Below are 18,597 nucleotides of genomic sequence, written 5' to 3'. Positions count from 1 at the left end.
GACTACAGGTACAATGTTGTACAGCAGATTGCTAGAGCTTATTCATCTTGCTTGACTGAAACTTCACACCTGTTGATTAGTGACTCCCCGTTTCCCCTCTCCCCAGCCCCTGGCAACCACCTTTCCACTCTGATTCTATGAGGTTGACTTTTTTAGATACCTCATATAGGTGGAATCGTGTAGGGTTTGTCTTTCTCTGACTGGCTTATTTAACTTAGCATAATGTCCTCAAAGTTCATCCACGTTGTTGCATATTAAAGAATTTCCTTCTTTTTTAAGAGCAAACAGTATTCCATTATGTGTACAGACCACATCTTTGATCCATTCATCTGGCAATAGACATTTCGGTTGTTTCCACATCTTGGCTTTTGTGAATAGTGCTGCAATAAACATTGGAGTGCTAATAATTTCTTCCAGATCCTGATTTTAATTCTTTTGGATAAATATCCAGAAATGGGATTGCTGGATCATATGGTGGTTCTATTTTTAATTTTTTGAGGAACTTCCATATTGTTTTCCATAATAGTTGCAAAGTTTTGCATCCCCACCAACAGCGTGCAAGGTTGCCACATGCTCATCAACACTTGTTGTGTTTTGTTTTGTTTTTGCTTTTTGATAACAGCCATTCTGACAGGTGTGAGGTGATATACAGTTGTGGCGTCTATTTGCATTTCCCTGATGTTTAGTGACACTGAGCACCTTTTCGTATATCTGTTGGCCATTTGTATTTCTTCTTTGGAGAAATATCTGTTCAATTCCTTAGCCCATTTTTTAAACTGAGCTATTAGTCTTTTACTGTTGAGTTGTAAGAGTTCCTTATATGTTTTGGAGATTAACCTCTTATCAGATATGTGGTTTGCAAATATGTTCTCCCATTCTGTAGTTGCCTTTTCATTTAGTTAATCGTTTCCTTTGCTGTGCAGAAGCTTCAGTTAAAGGTAGTCCCACTGGTTTATCTTTGTGTGCCCTATATTTTACAATTTCCACAAATACTTGCTGTCTAAATATGAAATTAACAGACACTTGTAACTATCTTGAGTGTTACACAGTGGTTATTAACATCACACACTGGTCTCAAACATAATCAGTAATTTCAGGATAAATACAATTATTCCTCATATCTAACTATCTCTGCTATGTCCCTGATTCGTCATTCCTTCACACACACATACCTTATTCTTATAATCTCGTATTTTATTTAATGCACTTAATTCTTAAGAGATTTTCTTCATCTTCTACTTCTAACTATGTAAATGTATTCAGTATTTACTATACCATTCATCTTCTACAGCAGTGTATTTTGGGGAAACAAACACAGATATAGGGAAAACAACAGACCAAAAAATGTTACAAGTAAAGGTCAACGTTATCCAACCGTAACCACATGCTCTCACGCCCTGGAGCTTTAGGGTGCCTTAATCTAGCTGAAATAGTTCTCATGAGCTAATGCCATTAATGAAGTTGACGGATCTCACTTCAAGTTGGATAAAGTAGTTTTAAAGGTCATCTGCTCACAAGAGTGAAGACAGTGGTGACTCTTCTACCCTTAAGCTTCTCTTGCTCCACACACGCTTCGATTTGTGATAAGAACGTGACCGAGAAGACTGTGCAGATCCGGGACTCTCAGAGTGGGGAGATGCCCTCCGCATGAGGTTCCGGGAGATGACCCTCTGAAGATTCTTCATGGAAGACGCTGCAGCCATCGTGATCACCCAGGGATGGTCCAGGGCCTGCCCAGCTGACATGCGATGACCAGCCTCCAAAATCAGTAGTTTGTCTATAAAGTCCTTCGCCAAGTGAGAAATACTTGGCCAAGGCTGAGAAGAAAAGTAAAAAAATAACATAGAATAAAATAAATATACACACACACACCCATAGAGAATCACGTTCTTAATTATAAGGATCAATGCATATCAAATCTAAAAGCCTTTTTCAAATAAGAAATTTGAATACTATGTCATTTAATACATGGTAAACCTAAAAATCCACTTTAGAGAGAGGCAAAAAAAATCTCTATGGCAAAAACGAAATACAGCACAGAAATTCTCTTCCAAACTCTGTCCAGTGAGTGAGCATTCCTTTCAAGAAATCCAGCCAGAGTGCTGCCATTAGCAATGTGAGTTCCCACATCACATTTACACGAGCCAGACAAGGCACAGCGGTTGTCGTTGGTGAACTCACCAATAGCAAGTTAGTATTCATCACATTCTTATCCTCTCATGGAGTCCCTGCAACTCCAGGAATGAGCTAGAGTTGGAAGTGGAACGGATTGAGAAATCATCGACTGTTCTCTCCTTTGAAAGCTTGCTCCGGACGCCGGACGCCTCTATCTCCACAGTCTGGAGAGACAATTGTAAGAACTGTAGGACGCTTCAGCACACGATCCTCCCGCAGTGCGTTTCCTCTCAACACACGGGGCCGTCACTGTTCCCGATCGGCTGACTACAAGTGGGATTCAGCATGTAGCCAAGACGTGACATAGAGCAGTATGTGCGACTAGCTAGCTGATGCTTTAGGGATCTAGCGCTATTCTAGGAACATTTAAGCTTTTGCACATGCTTCAAGTACGACAGCAGCAATTCATAGTGACTTTGGGAGGATGAGACCAAGAGGGCCTTGCTTTATACTCAAACTTGTTTTCTGCATTACCTACCTATGCATAGCACGTACTTAGAAAAAAAAAATATTTTTTTTATCCCTCGTCATCTACAAAGAAGAAACATCGAGAAAATTGCCCTTGCATTTGCTGTATCTCAAACAGCAATTTCTAGTTGATGTGTGTTTTCAAAATTGTACCTCCCAAGAAAGAGAAGGGAATTCTTACAACCTATTGTCTTTGTCCTTGTATGAGGAAAAATCAGACTCCATCTGTAGACATCACACTCTCTAATCTCTTAGCACTCTATTAACCCAGAATTTGAATGCAAAAAAATCAGGAAAGGAATTTCTCCCTTTTTTTTCACTTCAGTTTAATTAGGTAAATTAGATAGGAGAAGTATTTATCCCAAAAATAAAATGCACAAAGTAAACGCACACATTTGCCAAATACTCACACACAGGGGAAATAAAATGTACACCTGCAACTCTAGACAAAGCGTATCAGTGGCTGGCACTCACGATGGCATGTCCTGTGATCCTGGCTAGACATCTATTTGGCCCCAGATCCAGACACGTTTATCTGGGCTCAGAACTATTTAAGTGAAGGTTAAATTAGATGCTCCAATGGAACATTATAAGACAAGCAATTGAATTTTTCTGGAAATAATATAAAATACGTGCAATGAGACTTACAGAGAGCTCATTGAGGTGACCCCAAATGAATACACATTTAAAATGCAGTAGCAGAAAATAAGGCAACTGGTATCCTGGGGGAAAAATTCTTCAGCCAAAGCTCATTATTCAAACTCAAATTAATTTCATAAAGTATAAAAGAGATTAATATGCATACATGTATATATTCTATAAATGAATAAAAACTGAGTGTGCATGCTCAAAATTTTTTGACTGATAGTGTTATGTGACCAAAAGCAATTTGGAGACCACCTGTTGAATCAAATTTCTACTCTGGACCAGCTGTCACCTGATGACATCACTCAGACCCTCTACCTGATTTCACATCCACTCTATGTTCAATGAAGCTTTCCTCATAATCTCTCCTCTTTGACTTGGCCGTCCTCACTCTTTGCTGTGAAGATTCCCCTGACTGGCCCTTTCTCAGCAGTCCCAGGGAGTCACCGCCCTCAGCCAGCCTGTTAATCCATCTTAATGTGGAAAATCTTGACATTGAAGTAAGTGTGCCTGGACTAGACAGGCTATCCTTGCCACACTCAGCTATGAATCTCAGGGTCTCAGTTTTCATCAGAAAAATGTGGACCATCGCATCTCTTTCAGAAGATTGCTGTTGGGACCAAATTAGACTAAGTATGTGAAAAATGATTTTCAAAGTATGAAATAATATGTAGATTTCTGTTATTCTTGTTCCTGTAACTATTAAATCACAATTTGACTCCCTCCTCAGCTCTTTTGCGGACACGTTTACCAACTGTATTTAGGAAACCGGAACATAAAAATTATCCCAAACTTCTCAGACCAATTTCACTTACTAATATCATGATAAATGAGGGCCCTCAAAAAAAACATTTTGTGTTAAGAGATAGTGAACCATGTAAAAAGAAAGGTAGCACTTTTTTTTTATCCCAAAGTCACTCAATTAATTTAGTCACAAGTAAACTGTAATATCTGTGGACAATTCAGGCTTTTTTTTTTCCCTTTTTTCTTTCTTCCTTTCTTCGTCTGATTCTTTGCATATTTTCCTGTCTTCAGTAAAAATTGGCTAAGCTGTTTAAAACAACAGTCACAAAAAAAAGTATGAAACTGAAATTTAATGCTAGCAATTGCACGATTTATTCACGTTGAAGGAATAGAAGGAATTTAGAGGGATAATATCTTATATTCTACAGATGTCTTGACCCTTTCACTTTAAACCAGGAAGTAAGGAATGATTTTAGTTTATTGCTTTCCAATTTCTTGGCGAACAATTTTCCTCCTGATATGCACCCAAGTGCAGGCCCTTTAAAAGAGTCTGGTTCTCTGGAGCCTACTTGTTCTCCATCAAAGTCCTCCAGCTTCTGCTCAGGCTGGTGCTCCCTGGCCATCCTGTAGTGTCCGTTCACTGGCTCTGTTCTCCACTCCATCCTTTCCTGCCTCTTCCTTGTTCTGGCAACCAGGCCCTACCTCCTTCTCCAATTTTCTGCATCAGCTCCCAGATTGAACTGTCCAGGGTTCTCTTTATCTAGGGGTCACTCACAGCTTTGTATCCTATGGTCTCCTTCACTCTCCTCCTCACTCCGAGCCCCGGGAGTCCCCATGGCAATCCCCGGCACCCCTCCACGAGACAACAGAGTCCCACATTCAAGATCCACATTCTCCTTCTCTTCTTTCATGGACGTCGATTAATAGAGCCAATGTAATAGCCTCTGCAGAAGACAAATAAATATACAGAAACTGGCTCAGTAACTAGTTTAAAGAATGAATAATATCCCCATGACTAGTCAAAGCTTTCATTTTTCTTGGCTCCTTTGCAGAAATGCCCACGGAGAATCATTAGTAACAATCATGGTTAAAAAGCTGGACACCACAAACACACACACACACACACAACATATACGCAGTCCCTGAAATTCTAGAGGCACAGCTTAAATTTTAAGAATGGTAATTAATGTTGAAATTTGCTAACTATAGAGCTTGCTGAAGTATAGGGTAATTATCAGTGGATTTAATTATAGAGTTTCAGAAAACTACAAATATCTATTTTTTTAAGTAGATGGATCAGCTAGCATTCAAATCCTTGAGCTGAGAGCACTAAAGTAGCATTTATATCCTGAAAAACAGTAATTTTTATTAAAAATTCCTGCTGGTGACAAGCCTCTGACTAGCATTTCCCTTCCTTCTCTGAACTTCAGTGGACGGCCTTGGAAGGACCGTACTTAAGCTTTGCAGTTAAATTTTACGTGAATGTGCCCAAAAGTACTGACTGACTCTCCATGACTTTACTAGCAGGAGACTGCATAAAATCATTCTCACTCATCTCAAGAAGTAAGAGATTTTGTCCACCATCACTATGTCATAGATATTTAAAATGTTTTCTACCCAATGTGCAAAGCAGACTTTAAATTGTATTTTATCTTTGCCAAAGCAAACTGTTCAAAGACGAAGCTTCGACTGATTATGTCAGAATGCTTCATCTTCTGGGGCCTTTGTAAACCTGGAAAAAGGGAACAGATACTCACAAACTTATTGTAGGTGACATCTAATAAAAAGTGAAGAAAGACCAAATTAATTCTACCCCAGGGTCATAAAGGGGACATTTTTGTGAATTAGGAGGTTCTTGACATGAGGCAAGCCTCTCTCCCCGTCCTTCACGCATAAGGAAAACTCTGAGATTTAAAGAGGATTGGAGAGAGCTTAATTTTTTGAGCACCTACCATGTTTCAAAGCACTAAAAGTTAAAAAGAGAAGTGTTCCATTTTCCTCAAAAAAAGAGGAACATAAGAAGAGAAACGAAAAATTGAATTAGTCTTTGAAACTGAATCAGTGGTTGACCCATCCTTCTATGTATAATCTACATTTAGAACTAGCTCCTATATTATAAACCTCATGAACCATAGCGTAAACAATACAAGCATGATATTAAACCCAGACATTTCTCGGTTTGTAAAAACTTTATTCAAACAGTTCTTTTCTCCTCAACTCCATGCATCCTGTTGATGATGTCAAGGTCAACATGTGCAGCATAATCAAGGATGCAGACAGTTACTTTCCACGCTAATCACTTCCCTTACGTAAGGTCAACATCTACACGCTCAAAATGAAATGCTCCACTGTTTTAATTCCTAGAAACGCTGCTTGAGACTGAGTTTAAGAGAAGAAGATATATATTGGTCCAATTTAAGGTAAATTAGAGAAGAGATGAAGAAAGGGATAAGCAGAAAATGAAGTATGTTTTGAAAGATTTTGTAACCATTAAAATTATTTTCCATAAAACAACTTTTAAAGAAAAAATGTCATTAAAGAATATTGAGCACCATGTTTTCTGTGAGCATAAGAATCTTAGAATTAAACCACAGGAATGAGAACCAAATTACCAGAATTATGGCCTAAGTGAAATATGATGCAATGTTCATTATTGGAATTCTAGTCATGATGGAAAGAGAATGAAGGGGATTAAAGAACTAATCCTCTGCTCTCCTCTACTTTTTTCCTACTTCATGACTTGAAAAGAGAAGATATAGTAAAGGAAAAATAAGAGAAATTAGTGGCGATAAGGAGATAAAAAAAATCAGGGTCATGGCTGGTGAGTATAATCTAGCAGATATGTTAATTCTAAGGGAGTGCACCAATAATTTTTTTTTTCTTTTCCTGAGGAAGATTCACCTTGAGCTAACATCTATGCCAGTCTTCCTCTATTTTTTAGTATGTGAGCCACCAGCACAGCATGGTCGCTAACAGAGCAGTGTAGGTTCTCACCTGGGAACTGAACCTGGTCCGATGAAGTGGAGCACCCTGAACTTAACCACCAGGTCACCAGGGCTGGCCCCAATAAACTTGTTTCCTAACAGTACAGCAATCATAGGTGAATCTAAGCACATGGGGACCATTTTCTATCAATATGCATGTGGGATTTTTTAAAATATGTTTTTAATGCCAGTGTTTATCCTTGTCAGCTGGCTAATATGGTTATAAGACTTATTTTATTATCAGTTTATTTCACACCAAAAAAAGATTACTGTGATACAGTGCAATATAACTAGACAAGAACATATGATTCCCAACTCCTTGGCAAGAATGTGTCATTTATCATCAGCATTAAAAAGCTAACACCACGCTTTTCTCACTATTCCATTTAAAAGATAAAAAAGGTGCACTCAATAAGTAAAATTTGTACTATAAAATATAAACATTTACCTCATAACTTATTTAAGCAAAATTCAAACTTTCAGCCCTACCGTTTCCTATATTAATAGTGGTAATAACAGAAATAGCTAACACATATATAGCCCAGACCATATTTGTACTAACATGTGGAACTATTCTAAGCTCTCTACGTCTATAGGCTCATTTGATCTTCACAAGAACCCTATTAGGTAGACAATCATTATTACTGTTTTACAAATGAAGGAACTGAGATACAGAGAAATTAAGAAACGTGCCCAAGTCACACAGTTAGTAAGCGGCAGAGCTGGGAGTGGAGTCCAGGCAGTACTGCTCCAGTCTGTGCCCCTAACCACCACACTGCCCCGCTCTACAAAATACCCACTTAAATCCACATTCCTGTGCACACCAATGCTCTAAAATTCTTAGTTTTTACTGTCAATTTATTCCCATGTGTGTAATTTTGCATGTGTCGTTCTGTCTACCTGGAACGTGCCAATCTCCCTTTCAGAAGCTCCAAGACGCAGCACAAACATCCGCTCCTTCATGAGATCCAGCCCAACTTTCCTCAGCAGCGACAGGCTCTCTTCCCTCCCTCTGTGCACTCTGAGCCTCTGTTTCTAAGTGCATCAAAGCAATTATATGTGAAGAGATACTTGACACTACTTGGTCTCTCAGACAAGACCACTAGACCCCTAGGAGCAGGGACATGAGCATTTTCACGTGGCTATTCCCAGAACCAAGCATGCCTCCTGGCCCAGGAAGCCCTGACCAGGAGGAAGGGAGGAGACCACAAGGATGCATTCAGAGGGTCTCAGGAGAATCGTGGATGAGCCTCTTACTTACCGTCTCCAGCATGAGCCCTGCCCCTGTGCTGAAAGCCATAATGGTGGCATTGGCAATCAAGTAGAGAGGGGAAGGCCCCTCTCACAGTGGGAGGGGATCTCTGCCCTCTTCCACCCCTTTTCCATCGTCTGCTGTGTCTTTCCACCCTGCTTGCCCCTCAGGCACTGCAGGAAACAAGTGGATAGGAGAACCCGACCCCGCAAACCCAGGGAATAAAGTAAGTATGACATTCCGAACCATCCTCACATTCCATTATTAGTCTAACAAGTTCAGCAACTAAAAATATTAATTACCTAATGGTTTTCCTTACTATAACTTAAAATTTGTAGTCTCTGCTCAGTGCAGTTATAGTGGAGACACATTTACTCACATAGCTATAGATCGGAATCTCTCATAATTTTCAAAAGCAATCTGTTTTTTTGAAACGCATTCTCTATGCTTAGCTCTTTGTGATATCCTATTGGAGAGGGAAAACACAGTGGAGTCTCAGTGTTCAAGGAGTCTACAGTGTCTTAGGGAGATGACATATAGACTAAATGTCAAAACGAAAGAGATTTATTATAATCCTCAACACCGTTCAGAAAAGGGAAAGAGCAGCCTAGGTGGAAAGCTCACTGAAGCTTCGTGAAAAGGAATACGTTTCACACCAAAATCAAGAAGAATCAAACGTTAGTATTATGGCTCATTTTTTGCTTGTACAAGGGTGAGATTAGAGTATGGATCTGCCAGGTACCTAGTAAAATATTTGCTGTTTACATCAAATGCATCATTCCTCTTCATCGTAAGCTGCCGGAAGCCCAGAGAAGAGGCCTCAGATGAAACCCTCCTTGTTGGCATCCCTATCTTGGACTTGAATTTCTATTGTTTTGTTGTTTTTTCTTAAAGATTGGCACCTGAGCTAACGACTGTTGCCAATCTTCTTTTTTTTTCTTTCTTTTTTTTTTCTGCTTTTACTCCCCAAATCCCTCCAGTACATAGCTGTATATTCTTGTTGTAGGTCCTTCTAGTTGTGGCATGTGGAACGCCGTCTCAGTGTGGCTTGACAAGTGGTGCCATGTCCACGCCCAGGATCCGAACCAGCGAAACCCTGGGCCGCCAAAGTGGAGCACGGGAACCTAACTACTCCGCCATGAGGTCAGCCCCTGAATTTATATTGTTTAAGCTACCCAATCTGTGGTACTTTATTATGGCAGTGCGAGATGACTAAGACACTTGGTAATATTAGAGGAAAATGTTAATAAGATGGACATGGGTGCCTGACAAGCATGGGGAAAAAAGCCAGGGGGGATCTAAATCCCATAACTTGTTATAAGCAGCCACGCTCCTGCTCTGTGATGGTTGTTGTCAGTACTCTGGGGCCACAAACAGGCATTTCCTCCAGAAATAGAAGTGCCGCTGCCGTGGAGATGATGTCAGTGCTCCACCCACACCCTGAGCTCATCTTTTCTGCGTGTACCCACACCTCTCTCCTTTGGAGTGCTCTGCTTCTAAAGCCCAGCACCTCACTCTTTCAGCAGACCACCTGGGGCTCCTGGAACCACTTTGCCTGGATCCCCAGAGAACATGAGAATTTACCATCACCTCTCCACCAGCACCACTGAGAGTGACGTAGGTGATAAGTGTGTGTCTGTGTGTCTGTGTGTCGTGTGTGTGTGTGTGTGTGTGTGTGTGAAAACCCAACTCATGTGTGTCAGGTTGGAATAATGCAGAGGAATAACTTCCCTGCAAGACGAGGCTGACTCCCGTGGCCTTGGCCCCCTCCCCTTCCTTGTCCTGCTTCCCCCACTCCCGTCACCCATCTCCCTGGGCGTCTATCCCTAATCAATCACTTGCACAGGAGTCCTCTTCTCAGGGCTGCCTTTGGGGGAACCGGACCTCAGAAACCTTCTAAATTAAACCTGACAACTTTTGGACTTTGGACACTTAACACAATATACTGTTTTTTTACACATCAAAAAAATAATTGTGATATCTGGTCTGAGTGTGGCCCCAAGGGACCACATCCCCAGTTAGTCACACCCTGTGTGGTCTCCTCCCACGTGGAATCTGGGCTGGTCTGGGGCTCACAGTAACCAATGGAATGAGGGCAAAGCGATGCTGTGCCATTTCCAAGCCCAGCCTTGAAAAGGACTGGTAACTTCCACTGTCTCCCTCTTGGAATATTCCCTTTTGGAAGGCCTAAACCGCCAGGTAAAAAGTCTGACTATGCTGCTGGAGAGACCACACAGAGAAACCCTGCGAAGAGAAGGAGGCCTGGAGATGGAGAGAGAGGAGAGAGAAAAAGGCCCAGCGGTCCTGCTGACCTAGCTGAACCCAGCTTTCCAGCCATCCCCACCAAGATGTCAGACACTTGACGGGCCACCATGGATATTCCATCCCCGTCAAGGCCCCGGATGCCTGTAGCCCCTCCAACATCACGTGGAGCAGAAGACTCACCCAGTGGAACCCCATCAACCCACAGAACCAGGAGTCACGATAAAACACTGGTTACTTTAGCCACCAGGTTTGGGGACGGTTTGTTATGCAGCAATAGATAACCAAAACAGAAACATGCATTCTTTGTAAAGAAAACAAAAACAGAAAGCAAAGATATTCAAATTATAAGGAAGAATACCAAAATGATCCATAACCTCCAAACCAGGAGATGAGCTCTGTTAACACTTTATTATATTTCTTCCAAGCCTTTTCCCTATGCATGCATTTTCCAATGCGATTCTGATAACACTCTAAACACAGTTTGCATTCAGCTTTTTGTTCACTTGGCAGCATATTGTGAACATTTTCCAATGTCCTTATAATTTTTAAACATGCATAATTTAGGGATGACCATGCTCTGTCATACGACTGTCTCGTACTTTATTCAAACATGCTCTTAGGGTTCTTTTCCATTTGCCACTTTTGTAATAGAGCTCAGATGAGCATCTTTTTACTGAAACCTTGGCCACATCTGGGATTAATTTCTTAGATTCTTAGAAGTGGAATTACCACATCAAAAGATACAAACTTTTTAAAGTTCTAGATGGGTATTTTCAAACTACTTTCCAAGAAATCTGTAACAATTCACCCTCTACCAGTGGCAAATGAGAGGGCTAATCTCTTAGCGCCCTGGCAGCGATGAGTAGAGTTAAGTTGAGTTTTTCGGGTTTTTTTAATCAATTTGAAAAATCAAAAGAAGAAAATTTTTTTATTTGCATTTCTTTGGTCACGAGTGAGGCTGGACATTTTCCAAACTTTCAATAATCAATGATATTGCACTGTCTGTAGATTCTTTCCTATTTCCCTATGTCTCAGTTCTCAGTTGTCAATTGGTATGAGTTTTTTAAAACATGTACATGGACAATAAGATATGAAGGCTCTGTCAGAGAATGGAAAATATTTTTCGATTTGTTATTTAGCTTTTAATTTTGCTTAAGATGTTCTTCATACAGATGTTACACTCTAAGCAGATATAATCATAACTATCAATACTTTGCGAGGAAAAAAATCCTTGTATAGTTAAACAAAAAATAAACTTGGTCACTTGCTCAACGTGAAACGAATTTCCTATTTTGCCTGCTTCCCACACACAAGCATGGTAACTTTCCTTCCATAAACAAAACAACAAAAGGTTAACACATTCCTGAACACTGGCTGCTCCAAGTTTAAACAATGGATAAATATTTGACACAAGCTGTGAGCTTAAATGTTTCTCTATGGAAACACCACTTCACTAAAGGGGCTGAGATCATCTCGATTTAAGGAGGAAAATCTCTCCCCAAACACCGCAGCATCCTGCTGGGCTTCTGAGTACACATCAGTCGACTCAGCTGGCCCAGGGTCTGCATGCTGAGTTGGAGAATAAACAGCAAACAAACTCCCTTATCCACTTGATTGTCAGTGTCATGTGCTAACCACAGACAATTTCCATAATTGGGGCTCTTGCTGCCCTGAGACCAATGGCTCTCAGCCAGGAATGATTTTGCCCCCCAGGGGACATTTATCAATGTCTGGAGACAATTTGGGTTGTCACAAGTCAGGGAAGATGTATATCTGATATACCTACTAGATATCAGTATTGACCAGCAGCCACAAAGTATCTACTGGTGTCGGGTGGTTATCTAGTGAGATGCTGCTATGCATCCTACAATGCCAGGACAGCCCCACGCCCATGTCCCCACCTCACCCCCAATAAAGATTCATCCAGCCCCAACCATCAATAGTGCTGAGGTGCAGAAACTCTACCTCAGCCCAACTCAACAGCCATAAAATGATCTCTTACCTCTCGTGCATAATCATATTTGCCTTTCAGAATCTTCCTGTAGAGCCTTGTGTGGCTTTCATCATCAAAAGGCAGGAATCCGCTAAGTAAAACAAACGTGATCACGCCAAGAGCCCACATGTCCACTGCACTGGTATAAGGTTTCCTCAGCAAGACCTCGGGGGCTATGTACTCTGGGGTCCCACACAGTGTCCTCATTGTCCAGTCACCACTTTTGTTCCCAGAGTGTGCCAAACCAAAATCCGTGATTAAAATTTTCGACTCTGCACCTGGATGATAATATAAGAGATTTTCGGGCTTTAGGTCCCTGTGAGTGATTCGCAATGCGTGCAGGTACCTGATCCCATCAGCCACCATGTGGAGGATTCTGACCGCGTCCTGCTCTGTAAAGGACCTCTGGGTCATGAGTCGGTCGAAGAGCTCCCCTCCCGTGGCCAGCTCCATCACTATGTAGACTCGATCCTGGGCCTCAAAGATCTCCATGAGCTGGACAATGTAACGATGCCTAACCCGCCTCAAGACGGTGAGCTCAGATTCACAGGCTTCTCTGCCTTCTCTCACTCTGGTTTCCATCACCTTTATTGCAAAGGGTTTCTTGGTGGTCTTCTGCTCCACCCTGACAACCTTGCTGAATTTGCCTGCCCCAATAAGAGCCTTGATGTCATACCTGTTGGGAAGAAAAAGCAACTCTGTTATCCTCAGAAGTGATGATTCTCAAAATTATCTAAGTTGATGATTTATATCATCTTTTCTATCTTTATATTCCCCATCCTATTTCCTTGCTTATCATTCCTTAACTGTGTTTATTATTTTTGAAAGCCACCCCAAATCCTCTTTCAAAATGGAGGCAAGTGAAGGGCCAGTCTTGTGGCACAGCGTTTATGTTTGCATGCTCTGCTTCAGCAGCCCAGGTTCGCCAGTTCACATCCTGGGCGCAGACCTACTCATTGCTTATCCAGCCATGCTGTGGCAGGAGTCCCACATATAAAGTAGAGGAAGATGGGCATGGGTGTTAGCTCAGGGCCAGTCTTCCTCAGCAAAAAGAGGAGGATTGGCAGCAGATGTTAGCTCAGGGATAATCTTCCTTAAAAAAAAAAAAAAATGGAAGCAAGTGATATAAAAGTAATTAGTTGGTAGAAAGATAAGTAATCTTAATAGCTACCATTTATTATCAATTTATTATGTGCTAGGCATTCTTTTTTAATTCTTATCCTTACGATATTCCTACTGATGATATAATACTATCTCCCTCTTTCGGATAGGGAAATTAAGGATTAAAGAAGCTAAGTGATTTCCCAAGGTCACACGGATCGTAGTGGAAATGGATGGAATTTAAATCCAAACCCTTCAAATGATTTTCACCAAAATTTCCTTGAGAAATTTCAGGACCTCCCTCTACCATATTCTTTCCTCCCTCCAGCTTTTGTTTTTATCATTCGTCAACAACAACCACCAAATCAGGCGGAGAGAATAAAAAGGAAGCTTAGTCTTGTTTATAACTTCTCAGAAGAGAGAAGAAACCATATCAGGAGACAGGGCACAACGAGTAGGCTTATTCTGGATGCTTGACCGGGAGCTCTCAGGTCTGGGCACATCTCATGTCTGGTCCACAGTAGCTCCGTAACAGATGAACACTGGAAAAGTAAGCCTGCCTGTTATTAGGGCAGGTTTCCGTACGGTTTCAGTGGTGGGGGTGGAGTTAGGACCACCCTGCAGCCAGCAGCTTTGCATCTCCACACTCTCCCTCCCCCACCATCCAGTCACCTCCTGCACTTGCAATTTCTACACAGCAAACAGAATTTTAACACGGGTCGTATGTCAATAATGTGTAAAACAATTATCTCTCAGAAAGGCCAGGAAGTCAGCTAGGATTTCAAAGGCTAGGGATCTTAAACTTGAATTACCTGTGTAAGTGTCTATGTAAACTTAAGAATCCTACCAAATGTAACCCTCTACCTTTATTTAAGAAACATTGAGAAAGTGCCTGACTTAGAATCATGCTTTTACAGCTGGAAAGAATATAGAGAATGATTTAATCCAACTCCTCGTTTTACAAATGAGGAAATTTGAAGCTGAGGTTGGCTAATCAGTCATTCAAGTTGAAGAGTCAGGGTTAGAATCCAGATATCCTTACCTGGATCATAATTCGGTGCTCTTCCCACTTTATTAAAACTTCTTCCACACAAGGATGCCAGAGAATGGAACGTACTCGGGGAGTAAGCAAGGAGAAGGTAAATCTTTAAGTGACATCCTCAATGCCAAAGATTCAAACGGGAACACCAATCGCGCTTTAAAGACCCTTATTTCTTTTTGCTGAGCTTAGTCTTTCTAAAAATTTTTTTTTGTCTACTTACTTGTTCCTTATATTCTGGTGCTTATGAAATAAAAATGGCATTTGGCTATACCAGCCTGCAGAAAACAGCTTTGTTCTATATGGTGCATTTAATTTTCTGGCCAATTACCTTATCAAAACAGATTGCAGTTTAGTAATCCTAAACAGCTTCTGTCCCCTCTTCTCCTTCCAGATCTGATTTTTATTCACATGCACTCTCAGTGTGATTTTAAAGATGATCACAGGCATTTCAAATTCTATTGTTTTGCAGACCAACCTAGTTTTACATTACGTCTAATGTGGATGGAAGCACTTGCAAACACTAATTTATCACTACGCCCTCAAAACCACAGGCAAATTCATTTGCTCACAGAATTAATCATCAGAAAGCAGATGAATTACCATTTCTGGGGAACTACACTCTTTTGCTCAAATAAAAGGAGCTTTATTCAATACTGCTAAGGATCTTCATATACTAAATATTTGAAAAAACGCCTGGAATTTCACATTGGAGGAAACAGTAGGCCTTAAGCCAAGATTTAGAGCAGTGGAAATAAATGGCTTCAGACAATAACAAAAGTCCCATAACAAATTTCTGAAGCTGCAACCTTGCTTCTGAGCCCTTGATGGCTATGGATGTTGACCATTTTTATGACTTGAGTGGCTATATCTTGTGCAATGCCCTACACAAAGGAGACAGCAGTAAACGATGACTGAAGGAATCATTCACTGAATACATATTATTCCCAAATTATCATATACATTTTGAAAACATTAAGGATTGAATCAAGCATGGGAGAATGCATTTACAAGGCTGTTCCATTTCCTCCACTTCCAGTCCCTACAGAGCCACCTCAAAGTCAACTTTGTAGGTGATGCAATTTTACATCATCCCAAAGAGGATGGAAATTGAAATTATCACTTTAACCTCAGCTGCCACCAACTGGGAATCTTTTGAACATGGATAAAAAAATAAAACGTGGAAACAATAAAAATATCGCAACCTGTTTGATAGAAGCAATTGTAATGAATTCCCAAGAAGAAAGTGAATATAGTCAGGTTTAAATTCTATCCTCCCCCTTCTGCAAGAGTTATAGTGGAATCACAACAGAGAGGAAAGACAACTGTGTTCTACACCCAACTCTGCCACCAACTTGGACAAATCACTTCATCTCTTGGGGCTCAAATCCTCATCTGTTAAAGAAGGGCCTTGAGTTAGTCTCTAAAACCCTTCCAATGTTGAGATCCTCTGCTTCTATGGCCCCTCACACTCTGAGGGGCTGGGAGCACCCTGGAGGTGGAGGTTATAAGAGTGGATAAAGACTAGCACCCAGTGGCCCTCATCTCCCTGGCTACAGACGACCAGCAATGCCATTTAACCAATTCAGTCTTGACAAGACCCAATGTCCACTCTGCTTCAAGTTCAGCTGGATCAGCCAGCTCTGTTCTTCTCTAAGCTTAGCAGCTACCGGACTGATCCTCAAGTTGTCCTTGGACTAGAAGTTCCCAAGGAGGCCAGAAAAAGTCTCAGCGTAGACCCTGGTCAGAGCACTGTGACGAAGTGAGCATGCAGTTGTAGGCCTAGAAGGGTCTCTGAGAAGCCAGGGGAGCCACCACCACTGTGTTTCACCAAACACTGCAGAGTGGAAGGTGGGGGGTGGGGGGGGTCCATGATTTCCTTCCTCAGTGTGTCCAACATGGTGCACTCTGAGGAAATTGCTCCTCAGGCCAACCAAGGTGCCCTCTTTGCTCATACCTACGTAGAGTCAACTAGGTTTTGCGTGTGCTTCACGAAGACAACGGTAAGCATCACACTGACATCTAAATGAGGACTCGTGCCATGCACTGTGCAGCAAGGTTCACATGTCTGACTTTAATTATCCTCACCGCATTCTTATGCGATGGATATTAGCATTCCCATTTTACAGAGGCAGAAACTGAGGAAGGGGAAAGGCTGAGGAACTTTCCCAATGACACACGATGGAAGAGACAGGAGAGCATCTCAAGTCTGGCTGATCGGAAGGCCTGTTTCTATTCCACTAACTGTGATCTCCTTTTCTAGAATTTAGTACAGATCCTTCACAAACCAGGCTTGTCTGAACCCAGCCCCGGTTGGCTGTGGCAAGGCCCCCTAGGCGCGATGGGGGCCTGGAGGCCCTCCCCACCCCTACTCCCACCCCAGGCATCCCTCCCTTTCTTTGCGGCTGCTCCTCTTCCTTTCAGTCTGAATTTGCCCTGTCCTCTGACCTGCCTGCACAGGTGTCAGAGAGGCTGCACTGGACACTGGTTGAAAGGGCAAGGAAGGCTGTATTCCAGACCATCGCGACAGGGAGAGAGATGGACTCAGCTGTCAAAGGCAGGAGAGTTTGAAGGCTGGAGTGAGCTCCTAGAGAATCCCGGAGGACGTTAGGGGAGGGTGTCAGTGTGATGAGGACTTCTGAGCGTTGTGGAAGTTAGAATCCGGCCTGCCCGCACACATTGTTCAACAGTGGCCCTAGCTTTCCTTCTTGATTGCATTTCAAAGGCACGGCGCCCAGGTCCTTGAGAAGACACCCCGGGCTGTAGATTTACATGGCCAAGGAGCGGAGAGGGTCACGGGTGGTCCATCAGGGGCCTGGCATCAGAAAGGAGCCCGTCTGGGGTTAGGGAAAGGAGCCCACCTGTCAGCGGTCCCCTCCGCCCGCCTGCTGCGCGCCTCACCTGGCTAGGACCCGGGGCTCGAACCGCGCTCGGAAGCGCGCCACCCGCATCCTCCGCGCCGCCTCCGCCGCTGTCTCCGGCCTGCCTGCGCCCAGACCCTCCCGCGGGCCCCGCGGCCCCGGGGCCACCTTCGTGCTGGCGCCGCAACCCATGCCGCGAGAGGGCTGCGCTCGGGCGCGCCGCCCTTTGTCCCCAGGACCGCGGGGTACACGGGGACCCGCCCCGGGGCGGGCTGAGGCCGAGCCCCCGCTGTGGGGTCTCTGATGGTAGATAGCCCTCGGCAGGCGGCGGAGGGGCAGGCCGCCCCCATCGTCACCGACCCCTTAGGGTCAGTGCAATGAGGCACCGTGAAAGCAAGGGGACCAGAAGGCGGGAGCCGGGGCTTAGATCCCGGGCCTCACTGCTCTCATCTGTGAAATGACAACGGGAACATACAAAAGTAGGTCGTTCTAGGATGGATAGCGTCCCTTGAAAGGACTCGACTCTCTCCACGGCTGAGCGTGTATCCAGATGACACGAACGTTAGATGCGTTTTCATGTAAAACTAAGAGCCTGTGATATTTAAAGTATAGAATATGACTGTCCTTTATTGCAATAATTAAGCACACCGGTCTGTGTCGGGCACGCCACTAACCTCCCGCAGCGAGGAGAGAGTGAGCCTCGCTCTCTGGGAGATTCATCCGAGAGCAACTCGGGGGGAAACCAGACGTCTAGAAGCCAGCCCAACACACTGTGCAAATGTGAGGGTAAAATCCGTGCAAAAAGACTGTATATGATATATCATATAATATCATTATACAATTATATATTTTAGGTACAGTTATATAATTATTATATTATTGATTATAATAGTTATATATAACCTTGTATTTTTATTCATTTCATCCTTATATTCATAATCATCTATATCTGTATGTGTATACATTATATTTTTGATAAATGATCTTTTAAGTATTGATTAGATACCAATATATTGATTATATGTAATTTACATTGATAAATTTTACAGAAGTGATGTGTGGGAAGTGAA

The 18,597-nt window shown here is 42.5% G+C and overlaps 1 protein-coding gene across 1 annotated transcript; it reads right to left on the bottom strand.

Moving 5' to 3' along the window:
• Positions 1–1,162: 1,162 nt before the first annotated feature.
• On the bottom strand, positions 1,163–17,719 carry PSKH2 (protein serine kinase H2). Its single transcript, XM_008544709.2, has 3 exons — positions 17,568–17,719; positions 12,536–13,202; positions 1,163–1,817 (listed from the first exon to the last, which is right to left on the bottom strand). The coding sequence occupies exons 1-3, from the start codon at positions 17,717–17,719 to the stop codon at positions 1,512–1,514; spliced, it is 1,125 nt and encodes a 374-aa protein (XP_008542931.1). The 3' UTR covers positions 1,163–1,511.
• Positions 17,720–18,597: the final 878 nt, after the last annotated feature.

This window comes from Equus przewalskii, chromosome 8 (genome assembly GCF_037783145.1).
Source record: "Equus przewalskii isolate Varuska chromosome 8, EquPr2, whole genome shotgun sequence".
NCBI lineage: Eukaryota > Metazoa > Chordata > Mammalia > Perissodactyla > Equidae > Equus > Equus przewalskii.
The sequence above is the reverse complement of the archived record's forward strand: the minus strand, read 5'-3'. Positions and strand labels throughout refer to the sequence as shown.

Bases quoted from the DNA above. Each gene is read 5' to 3' on its own strand.
- PSKH2 (XM_008544709.2), bottom strand. From the start codon at position 17,719: ATGGGTTGCGGCGCCAGCACGAAGGTGGCCCCGGGGCCGCGGGGCCCG. The intron at 13,203-17,567 runs GTGAGGCGCGCA...TCTTCCCAACAG, and splicing joins GAGCCCCGGGTCCTAGCCAG to GTATGACATCAAGGCTCTTA. The intron at 1,818-12,535 runs GTAAGAGATCAT...TTTTCTTCTCAG, and splicing joins AATATGATTATGCACGAGAG to CCTTGGCCAAGTATTTCTCA.